This window comes from Lissotriton helveticus, chromosome 6 (genome assembly GCF_964261635.1).
Source record: "Lissotriton helveticus chromosome 6, aLisHel1.1, whole genome shotgun sequence".
Taxonomy (NCBI): domain Eukaryota; kingdom Metazoa; phylum Chordata; class Amphibia; order Caudata; family Salamandridae; genus Lissotriton; species Lissotriton helveticus.
In genome coordinates, this window is record NC_136067.1 from 1,472,309,031 (window position 1) to 1,472,321,616 (window position 12,586).

Here is a 12,586-nt window from a genome sequence, read left to right on the forward strand (position 1 = left end):
TTTATGTTGAAACCGACCCTGTGGTATGAGGAAAGCAGTGAGGTGTTTGGAGCCATCAGATAAGGCAATCTGATGATAAGCAGATCGTAAATTTAAATGTTTGGCAAGGGGTGGCAGTCCACCACCAAAATGGTATTCAACTCTCTCAGGTCCACACAGAGCTTCAAACGTTTGTCGTTCTTCCTCGCCAAAACAATGCGAGAAACCCATTCCGATGGCTCTGTTTCTTCAATAATATCTTTATCAATGACTTTGTAATAATAATTTAAGATCTTCCCCCACACACACAGGCACACCCCTAAGCTTCTGCTTGACGGGTATAGATCCTTTTTTGAGTTTAATCACATGGGTGAAGTTATTAAGTCTCCCTAATTTGTCAGAGAATACCTTGGGAAAGCAATTCACAATGACACTTCTCTCTTATTGCCTTTACTTAAAGAACCACCTTTGACTTCACTCTTACTGTCTTTACTAGAAGAATTATCTTCAACTTCACCTTCAGACACTAATAACACAGTCACAACTTCTAGGGTTGAGAATAATTACTAAACTCCACTGGTCCCTCCAACCCAGCACATTCATTCCCTTGATAGCAACATAAAGTTTAATATGGGCATGACGTCTCTTGAATTCTATATCCACTTCTTTATACCCTTCCATGTCAATCTTAGAACCATCAAAGGCTCTAGCAACAATGCCCGACTTTTTCAAATCCTTTTAGCTCAGGAGATCCTTGAAGCGATCAAGAAAAACATCCATAGTAATAATCGTCCAAGGAGACCCAGAGTCCACTATGAGTTTCCAAACCCAAAATACGTACATGGAACTTTGGTGGTTTAAGGCAAGTGGAGCTGTTTCCATCCCGTTAACATTGGTTGTAGACAGCAACATACCACCACTACACTCACTCACTCTGTCATCCACACAATCTTGATTGTTATAAGAAACTTTACCTCTTCTAAACCCAACACCAGGAGATTTCGTATCTCTGCATACAACAGCAAAATGCCCTCGAAGTTCACATTTCTTACATGCCTTACCCAAAGCTTGACACCTAGGAAAAGATGCTCTGTGGCGAACACTCCCACACCGAAAACAATGAAAATCTTTATAATATATCTCGAATACCCTTTACCCACTACATGAAAGTTCAGTTTTTGGAGCATTAGATTTTACAGCACATACATCCTCTTCTGTCTCCTTGTTTTCCTTGTGTATGGATTTCATCCACTTTGTTCCATAGCTTTAGCAGTAGTTATGACGTCTCAAGTTGGGATCCCCCATGATCCAAAGATGTTCCTGAATCTTCTTACTTTTGACGTGGACAATGATCTTGTCCCCAATCATTTCGTCGGTGATGGGACCAAAGTTGCAATTCACAGATTGTGTGCGTAATGCTGTGAGAAAGTCTTTGAATGTATCGTTATTCTCTTGAGCCTTTGTATACATTTATATCTATTCAAAGCAACACTGGAAGAAGGTTAAATCGTATTACAATGCGAGCCATTGCGACTTCAAAAACATTTGTCACCTCTACCATCAGCTTGTAGTAGGGTTCTAAAAACAACTTGCGCTCAGAGCCTAAACAATATTAAAGAATGTATTTTTTCCTTTCAGCAGCCAGATTTTCTCCGTCAATGGCCTTGAGATAAGTCAAGAATTTTTCTTTCCATCTGGTCCAAGGTATGGGAGGCTCTCCGTTAGTTTGCATAAATTTGGAGGGAGAGTCGAATTGCATGGTGACATGATTTTTCTTTTATTTTTACTGTTAAAATAAATAAGTTCCTTCTTGTGCCAAAGTTTAACACTTTCCACAGTTAAAATACATGGGTATTTTGTTGCCACCATATAATAAAAAAATGATTTATTACTTCCCAAAAGAAATCCATTGTGCTTTGCGCGCATGGGTTTGTATCCCATCCTCGTCCTCAAAATTGTAGTTATCATTCCAAGAAGGCAGATAAAATATAAAAAGATGTATTGAAAGCTAGCACCGTACAAATGTCTGTTCTAGACCAATGCTACAGGGACAAGTAGATAGTATGTAGAACCATAACACCACGGTAACAGAGAACAGGAAGCACATCAAATAGAAATCATTCGTTAGAGGAGAATTCAAGAAACAGTGTATAAGCAATAAAGAATGTAACAGGAGGGCCAAGAGGGGCTCCTAACATTAATCCCTAATACTTTGGTAATTAAAGTAATAAGATTTGAGGCTATTAGCCCTTACTTTCATCTCCTTATCTTTGAATTGGTGAAAGACTCTAGTTTAACTACTACAATGATAATTTTGGTTCAAACATGCATTTAGTAGTAGAAGAGGTAAATGGGACAATTGATAAAGCCACAATTTTAATACGGGAAAACAAACCTTTATCATCTGGGTAGGCAGCTTTAATATTCACCCTTGCAAGTATACCCAGCACCAAGTCTGTTGTCTGGAAGATCTTTTGGGATCCCCGGCCTACCATTTCTCCCACAGTAAATACGGATGCAGCCTAAATAGGTTTCTATTCACTAGGGTTAAAGCAATAGTCAGTAATCAAAATACCCAGACAGATTCTCCACAGAAAACTTTTCTTCTGGAATGCCATGAATCTACCATCGACTTCATAATTAATTCTAATTCCCTTAGTGGTAGAATGAACCACCTAGATGATCAGTTCACATCCCTAAGTAACAATGCCATACTAACTTGCGCGGTATTTCTGCCATATAGGAAGGAGACTGAGCATCAGATAACAGGATCTGCTTTGCTGGCCAGGAAAAACTACTATCAATTAAAGTGGGCTCAAATTGATAACCATAAGTTGGCATCAGAGGTGATAAGGAAATCTCAGGTAAATATCATTAACTGTTTAGATCTGGAACATCCACCACTAGTTTTGATTCGCTCCTTCAGAGAATTATTAGACCAATTAAAGTTGGCACTCACTCGCGATAAATCATCCAATACCGCAAAGAGTAAAGCTTGGTTTGATTTCCCCATGTACAAAAACCAGGAAGGACCTCATCAGAACCCTTAAAAACCAACCCAGAGATAGGGCCCAAATTACCCCACTTCGTGCCAAATTCATAGCAGCAAGAAAGAAAAGGGAGAGGCTTAGGGAGGAGAAATGGGCCGAACTTGAAGAGGCAACGACTACAGTTAACAGCAGAGATTTTTGGGAGATAAAATAAGACAACCCCTTTTTAAATCTGATAGATGCCCCACCCTTGACTCCAATGTAGTTGAAGAGGATTGGGTGGCCCATTTTGTGAGTATTTTGTCCCCTATTACCTCTCCTGTCCTACCTTCTGCTACCATTCATTCTAGTGACCAGGATAAATTATCCTTCTCACTTGCAGAGGTGTGGGCTGGGCTAGCAGCCTGTAGCTGCATGAAGGTGCTGGGTCCTGATGGGATACCAATAGATTTTTTTTCAAGTTAACTTAGATCTCTGGTTGCCCCTACTGACCAATGTTTTTAACAATATAGCCCTGGTGGGTCCCCCCTCCTCCCTTGAAAACCAGCACATTTGTCCCAATATACAAGAAAGGTGATGGGTGAACTCTCAAGAATTATAGGCAAATCCTGCTATTAGACATGACGGCTAAACTGATGGGCCGACTTCTCCTATCAAGGTTGGAGTTTTGGGTACAGGAAAGGACATTTTAATGCCTTCACAATAGGGGTTTCAGCGAGGGAAAGGTACCGCCGACCAGTGTCTGAATCTCTCTCTAATTATGGATAAGTATCCCAGAGAAAAGGGTGGGAAAAATGTATCTGGCTTTTATGGATGTCTCGCAAGGTTTTGACTGTGTGTCCCATGCCAAGCTCTGGCACATAATGGAGGAGATGGGTTTTGAATCAGTCCTAATCAACTTTATACGTCAGTTATATTTCGACACTTCGGTCACGGGAAAAACAAGGAATGCACCCGTCCCTTCAAGATCTTGAGGTCAGGCAGGGTTGGGTCCTTGACCCATTCCTTTTCTCAATTTACACAAACTGACTAGAAAGGGCTCTTCTGGGCACAACCCCAAACATACCCACATTTGCTTCCCACCGGTTATCCATTTTGTCATATGCTGATGACGCCGCACTGATGGACAGAACTGCGCTAGGGCTGCTGTCTCTCATATCAGCTTATGTGGCTATCATGGACTCATTGGACCTGAAAGTCAATCAAACAAAATAATTTGTAATTGCAGCTGGGGCAGGCAAATGAGGTAAAACCCCATATTTTCATTTGGATTCGGGGAAAATTGAGGTAGTGGACTCCTTCCCTTACTTGGGGGTACTCTTCGACAAAAATCAATCAGGGCTAAAACTGGTTGAAGAAAGAACCCTGGGAATGTAGAAGAGTCTAATGGTGACTAAGTCCTTTTCCCAAAAGTTGGGCTCAAAGCCATTCGCCTCCATTAGGAAGATCTATCAGGGCAAAACAAAGTCTGTGGCGACATATGGGGCAGGAGTCTGGGGGATGGCACCAATTTACTCATTGCAATTAATTGAGAACACATTTTTTAACTCATTGGTGTCTCTCCCGCTGTCATACTCTAATTACCTACTACATATCGAGTTCGGCTTATCCCACATCACTGACTCAATTAGTCTAGCCCCGATTCTCCTGTGGCTCTTGGTTTGACGTCGGGATACAGTGACTTTAACACAAACTATAATTCGAGATTGCCTAAATCTGGAGAATTAATGTAGAATCCGGTAGCTGAATTATGTAGAGCTGGAATGGACTCTTATGGCACAAATAAATATTTGAGCATCCAACAGCCTCCAGAAGGATATCTAGACAAACACTGACTCATATGTTTAACCATAGGGCACAATATCTCAGAAGGGAGAGGAATTATTAGAAACAGTTGGCCTGTGGCCTCAGCATAAATTAATTTTAACACGTTTCCGCCGGAATCTCCTCCTATTGATACTTGGCTTACCAGGAAAAACGTTTAAACATTCAGATCTTCTACAGTGCCCTTGTGATATGCAATCACCTCAGACCGATCTTCAACTAATGTTCTTTTGCAGGTTCTAGAAGGAGGAAAGAACAGAACATATTGTCCCGATTTTACAGCTGCTCAATTTTAAACAGTGGCGGGTTGCATTATACTATTTAAAATCACTTCCCGACCCTCTAGTTTGTTCTGTAGTAGCACATTTCTGGTGGGCCTGTATGACCAAAAGAAAATGCTGGGTCCATGACCGATTATGGTCTGTGCTACATTTTATTAACTCGGAAGAATCCCATTTTAGTTAAATTTCATTTTAAGCTGGAATTTTAATTGATGTTTGAATTTATACATAAGAGGGCTGGCTAAACGGAATTTGATGAATTTTACTCTAATGTTTTAAAGTTTATGAACTCGGAATTATATACTAAAAGTCGTAACTTGGTCCTGATTGCTTTCGTTACTGTGTACTTTTATGATACTAATTGGAAAGATCGAATAAAGTTCTAAAAGAAAGACAAAAGATAGAATACAACTAATACCTCAGAAGAAAGCAATGATTGAGTGCGGTGCTCAGAGGCCCTAGACTACATGGCTCTTGGCTGTTTTCCAAAATGTCATGTGCCTGCTTGAGAAACTTTCAAAAAATGTAAGGGCATTTGCCAAGAAAAGGGTAATATCAAGTAGGTTGAAAAAGTGAGTCTATCAAGAGAAATTCTTCTTTTTTTTTTTAAAGCCTGTTTTATAGCCAGTTTGTATTGACTGGAATAGAATGCATCAACATATTTGAAAAGGATCCATATGAAAATAAACGGACCAAAGATGTCGGTCATCACTACAGTAACCTGAATGTATTGCGTTATTAATTAACGTTGTTCATACATGTGGTCCAATCGTTTATGTCCCTTATTGAAGTTGAAAATATTCTTTCGACGAGTTGAATGTTTAGGGTTTTAGGAGCTCTCAAAATAGGATTCTCAGCCCCTGGTTGGAAATGAAACTGCTCCTGGAAACGGGCGTATTTCAGAGTTTTTTTTGTTGGTTTTTTTTGTTCTTTTTTTAAAATCCTGAAACGGCTGACAAATGTTGCCTATTCTGGTCAAATAATTCCATTATGTATAACCTCTCAGTTTTCATATTTTTAACAGCATAGCCAGACTGACCCTTTGGCTCCCATTGGTCAAGCCACAAACCCACTTGAGTGTTTGGAGAGGCGCTCATGTGAGAGAATTCCTCCAGAAGGTCCAGAGAAGCCTACGCAGCAAGAGCCGCTCGAACTGAAATACACAGAAGCAGGTATGCAATCGCATTTTTTAGGAGTGCAAGAAATCATTTTAAAACTGTGGGACTTGAATGTGGATATATTGACTGCTCTGTGTTTTGAGTTCGCCCAGGCAGAATGTTCACTGAGCTATCGTCAATGCACTTAATTTCCAATATTTTGTGCTTCTGCTCAGGGCTTTAAGTGGGAAAAAAAACCTGGGGGTGCTCTAAAAGGGGCATGGTTAATCTCTTAAAGGGGTGTGGCCTATCCAAGTAGGGGCGTGGTCTAAATCAAGATCACTAGCATTGTGGGCTTAAGAAAATCATGAAGTCGCATCCAGCAAAGGATAATAAAATAGGCAAACATTTATATTTATTAAGTATAAGCCATAAAAATACCAAACACTTTAAAAAACAGGTAAAAATTATTTACACTACTTAGAAATCTATTGCAGGATTCACCAAAACCCTTGAAGATATTCAGTGTGTTTATTTTGCTGGGGTTTCTCACAACAATTTTCTTCAGTAGACCTACCTTTTGCAAGCCAACTCTTTACATACAGCTTTGCGTCAAATGTTTCAAATGGAGGACCATTGAGTTTTACCCATAGGCATGAAGAAATGGTCTCTACAAGAAGAGAGGCCCTTGTTGGACAAGCAATTAAGTTCATTGCGCTGAAACCTCTCTCGCAATCCGCATTACTTGCTGGCAGGGTTTCCATGCAAACTACTAACTTTTTTAATGCTTTAGGGGTTTTCTTTCCACCAAAATCTTTGAAATGTCAAAGCTTGGATAGCATCTCTTGCTGGCAGCTGAAACTCTGAACACAGTTTCTGGATATCTGTTTACCCATAAAGAATGCATTCATCCCCAGAAGGCAAGTTGCCTGCACACTGAAGCTGGCTATAAGTTCTTTCTCAGAATCCGGGGCACATAGTTTGTTGATATTTGCAGACAGACTTTGGTAAAACTGATTTTGATTAAGGGCAACAGATTTTCTTCTACCATGGGAAAGAGGAACATTCTTGAATTTGCCCTCGTCCACTGCTCTCTGAGCCGCAGAAGCAAACTCCCCTCGTGAGTCCTTCATTGCTATAAATATGCGTACTTGACTAACCAAAAGTCTGGTGGGCATTAACAATTGTAATATCCCTCCTCTGTAAGGAGAGTGATAAGTCTTTGAGCTCTTGAAGTGCATCACTCATTACCCCCAAATCTCTGATAAAAGAATAGGTTGTAAGCTTCTTCAAGAGACCTTCATACTTACTCCGGTCTCTTATGGGCCTGTAGAAGCATTCTCAAAATGTTTGCACAAGGCAGGGAAGCAGTTCCAAACAGCTTTCACAGATCTGTAACTGGATGCTACCCATCTAGTATCAATCATTTTCCCTATCTTCTAAAGTTGTACACATAGCTCGCTGGCGGCCAGATTTAGCTCTCTGTGTTTTTGGTGACATGCTGTATGTGGCATACAATGAGTCCATGACAATCTTGAAGTGATTGACCCCTGCAACCTCATCAACTGTATCTGCCACAGCAAGTTCTAGTCTGTGAACCAAACAGTGCCATGTCAGTACAAGATTTGGAAATTCTGATTTCAACAATGCTACTACTCCTCCTTTTTTACCAAACATTACTGCTGCTCCATCAGTACATACCACAATCATGATACCATAAAGCAGACTTTTTGTGTGTCCAACTTTTTCAAAGTCGCTTAGGAGAGCTGTCTTTACGCCAATAGCATTCGTTTCTGCCAGCTCCAGAAGGCCAAAATAGATGGTCACTGGGGTACTTTCATTTCCAAAAATGCCACGGAGGTAGATGATCAATGTAGAAGCATTGCTTATAGAAGTGCTCTCATCATTTAAAACTGTGATCTTTGGTTTGTGTTGTCTGATATAACAGACCAATTTTTTGGGGATTTCCAATGCAATGTGTCTTATTATTTCAGTTAAAGTCACATTGCTGTGCAAAACACGGCCCATTGCAGTGCCATTCTTTGCCTGAAGGAGAATTAGATCAGGGTGGTCAGTGAAAGGGCGATCTTTTTTTGCCAAGTAGTAGACAGTGTCAAATACCCTGCATGTGCTCTCCATAAGTTTTGCATTACATTGATGTACTGTCACCACCAATGTATTTTTCTGCTGAGCTGTAAAAATGTCTTCAGCTGCCAAGTGAACAGCGCTTGCCTTATGTTCCATAATCTTCTTTCTGAGCTGTTTCTGCCGGAAAGCTTTTCCGTCACCGGAAGGACCAACCTCGCCATCTGCCCACACTTTACTTACGCGCATGCCCTGAGTGCTATTGTGCACTGAAAGACCTGTTGATTTAGCCTGTTTACAGGAAGAACATCCAATATTGCCTGACTTAAGATACAACCATTTATATTCCTCCTGAAAGTAATACCACTGTTTAGTGTTCCAGCAGTCGGGGAGTTTGAGTTTCTTTCTCTGGCACACATTGAAGTCTTTGTAAAGGTGGACTGTCCCTGTCAGACTCTTGCTGAGTTTTACTAGCCTCATCAATAGTTGGTTGTGCTGGACAAGACTCCCCTGTAACACGGAGGCGCTTCAGTGACGTTAGGAAGTCAATCATTGAAGACTGCATAGACTTGCGCTTCAGAGCAGAAGCAGATAAGCTACTAGTTGCCGTGGTAAAATGTAAAACTTTTTTCTTGAAGGCTGGACTGGTATATCTGGAAAAGAAAATCTTGCTCTGCTGGTTTCCTCTGCTGATTTTGGTTTCCAGGTGATAAGGCCTTGCGTCACGAAAATAGAATATTGAGCCTCTTATCTGCAACAAAAATGGAATAATTTACTCCAGTTATCAACAATGTTTAATTGGAGTGCCATTTGGCAGTCAGATGTTACTCTTCATTTTGTGCTGCTCCTGAAAGGATCTCTCATTGTGCAGTAAAGTTGTAAGGTTTTCCTGATCTGGAGATCCCAAAATACGTCTTCCCCGGGTCTCCAAAAGTCCTTAAGATGGCACTAGTACATCTGTATGTACTCTACTCCAGTCTTCTTACTCCTTCCTGATTTGCATACACTGAACTTGTTCGCTGCCTCACACATAGATACCAGTACACACTGCCTGCACAGTTCTCTCACACACATACTCCCTGCTAAGGCCCGATGTATTGTATTTTGATTTATGTAACACTTACTACCCCTGATGAGGCGTTGCATCGCTTTTTCGGCGAGTAGCATGCTACTACGAAACCCATAAAGGATTAGTGGCAAATTAGTATAGTAAAATATGAAAGTAATTTGAGTGGTGGATGTGTTAGTCATTTGGATTGAGAAGGGTAGAGGAGGGATAGAAGAGAGAAAAGGAATGCATCTATATAGCACTTGCTACCCCGAGGTGTTGAATTGCTTTTTCGGCGAGTAGCACGCTACCACAGAACCCAAAAAATACTAAACCCACAGAACAACCCCACAAAGCAAGAATAGACTACTGCATCACTGCATCGAATAAATAATATACAGAGGCACTGCCATCATACTGCGTCACTGCATGGAATAAAGAGTACCCGTAGGCACTGCTCTCTTCCTACCTCACTGCACAGTATAAAGAACACTCCTACCACCTCAGAACCTAAAGATGTGTCAAGTGGTCTGCAGACAGAACACCTTGGAAGGAGGTGTCGCTTGAAGCAACATCAGCAAATCCAGTCCTTTCTTCAGCTCTGATGGTGGAACGCTGCTGTGGGCAGGAGTCTGAACCAGAACAAAATTCCTTAACCAGGTCAGGCTCTCATGAACACTCCAGCAGAAAGTGTAGTGAGTGGACATTTCATATTTCTTACAAAATAGAAAGACTTTCAGTTGTGAAAACAGTGGTACACGTTTTAATATCTTACCAACACGAAGCCGAAGGATTTACGGAAATTTCTGCAACAGTCTTTTTCAGAGGGGCATGTTCACTACTCGATAGCCATCGGACCTTATTCTGAATCATGGAAAGCCATTGGGGTGCTAACTAGCAAGCCTGAAATGGGCCACGACGACGATGCTCCTGCGTTGGTAAAAGTGAAGGTCCCACGCTGGCACCACCACGACGTTCTCTCCTATGCTGGAAAGAGAGAAGAGAAGGGAAATCCTGAGAGAAAATGGCTCTCTTAAAGGATTTCCCTTCCTCCAACAAAGCTTACCTGGCATGACGTCATGCCTTGTGCTGTGGACGTCATGCCGTGACCACTACTGAGTGAGGAAACTGAGCCCAAAATGAACACGAAGACTTATTTCTCACTAAAATATAGTGATAAATGCCAGATTTCTATTTCTTGTGAAACCTTTTTAAACTGCGAAATTACTGAAAAGGAAATTTCGCACACCTAGTTTTAAGACCTATTTTCGAACTGCCTTATTTGGAAAATGACGCCAAGACAACAGTTGAGGAACTGTTCTTTCTGTTCAGTATGTTTCTAAAGTGCTTGACCATCTCTAATTCGAAGGAATGAACTTTCGTTTATAGAAGAATATGTAGCTGAACAACAGATGTTATGATCATAAAAGTTAAACATGTAATACACATACTTATTAGATTACAACTGCAGATGTTATCTAATCCCTCCTAATTCATTTAAGATTTTGGATTTCCTTATCTGATAGACAACGCCTCGTCAGGGGTAGTAAATGCTATATGAATGCAATTACAATACAATACATCTAGCCGTAGATTCGATTGATTGATTTATTTATTTGTTGATTAATTAAAACCATTACAACAAAGAACAGAAATAAATACAAACACAGCACATTACCAGATTAAATATTCCAGGATACAATGCATAAAGTTGACCACGATCAATTAACTTTTTACAGTTCGGGATAATTGAAAATTATTATTTCATTTTTAAAACAGTCTTTAGGGCTTTGCATTTATCGGGGATAAAGTGCACGTATGTCATTTGATAAAAATAATAAACATAATAAATAGAACATTATCTAAAAAGTGGTACTCTAAAAACAGATAATCAGTACATTAAAAAAGAGCCATAGAAATAATTCATCATTACCTTAAAAACAACAACATCCTCATTTCACTGCCGTAACAAATTTAACATATACTTTGGGTGTCAACCTTACATAATTTCATTTCCACTGAAAGCATGAATTTTACAAATTGGTGTATTGTATGAACGTTGACACCACTAAAGCAAAATATTAATGCCGATCTACAAGTCCTAATTCCCATTTCTATAAAAATAGGTTTTAAAATTGTTTTCCGTTCCTTCATCATTTTTGGGCATAGTGTTACCATATGCAGCAAGGTTTCATCATATTGCCCACATAGCCGACAAATATTTGATGCCCATTTGGACTTCCATTTGGGGATTCCATCTTTAGTTGGATAGATTCCAAACCTTAATAACATAAATGTATTCTTAATAAAGAGTTTTTGATGAAAAAGTAAGTAGGGTTGGACCATCATTTTGTCGAAGCAATTGGCAATGGACCAAAAGTTTTTTTTTTCCCCAACTCCTATTTATCCAACACTTCTGACAACAAGGCAACGGTCGAATTAATTAATTTTTTATAAACCATTTTACTCCTTGTTTCGTCTTCCAATTTGGGACATTCGAATTTTAGGAGACACTCGGCTAAATAATCCTGCCAACTTCTAGAATATTCGCTTGTCGAAATCACGCTCCAACACATATGGCCAATGTGCCCTCCTCTGCTCGATATAATGCCAATAGTGTTTTAACAAATACAGCTTTACGCACCAAGAGCTGTTGACGTAAGCCAAATTCCAATCTTAAATTGGCACATGAAATATGCCTAGGAATCCTAAATACCGATTTATATGTCCTTGCAACTATGGCCTCCAATACTTTCACGTCTCTACCCTTAAAAATAATGGACCCATAGTCCAAGGAGGGGATCAGTTTTGCTTTCATAACTTTAAGTAGGTGGTCATAATTGGGGCATACTAATTTATCTCTTAATTTACGAAATGCGAAAGCAAGTGAGGTACCTTTAGCCTCTAAATTATTAAAATGCTGTCTAAATGATAGTCGATCATCAAATGTAATTCCCAAATATTTATAAGTTTTTACACAGTCAACAGACAAACCATTGATATTCAATTCCTTTACTCCAAGTTTGCCTTTCCCTATTAACATTATTTTTGTTTTTTTTATATTCCAATCATTGTTTGGCTAAGTAAAATAGTATCATCAGCATACTGTAAGTATTTGATTTCTTTACCCATTACAGACGGTGAATGTGAATTTACATAATTAAAATGGGATGGGAGATCAGACATAAATAAATTAAAAAGACAAGGGGCGAGCACACATCCTTGTTTAAAGCCAAGATTTGTTTCAAGGCGGCGGGTAGTATGTCTTCCGTCGCCAATTTT

General features: G+C 39.8%; 1 protein-coding gene across 3 annotated transcripts in view; it reads left to right on the plus strand.

Annotated features, from left to right (window-relative positions):
- Window positions 1-12,586, plus strand: part of LOC144763565 (uncharacterized) — an 803,973-nt gene that overhangs the window by 26,861 nt on the left and 764,526 nt on the right. For all 3 annotated transcript variants that reach the window (XM_078649286.1, XM_078649284.1, XM_078649285.1), the window contains exon 3: window positions 6,099-6,246. In XM_078649286.1, the coding sequence (XP_078505412.1) occupies window positions 6,099-6,246 (148 nt within the window). The remainder of the gene's footprint in view (window positions 1-6,098; window positions 6,247-12,586) is intronic.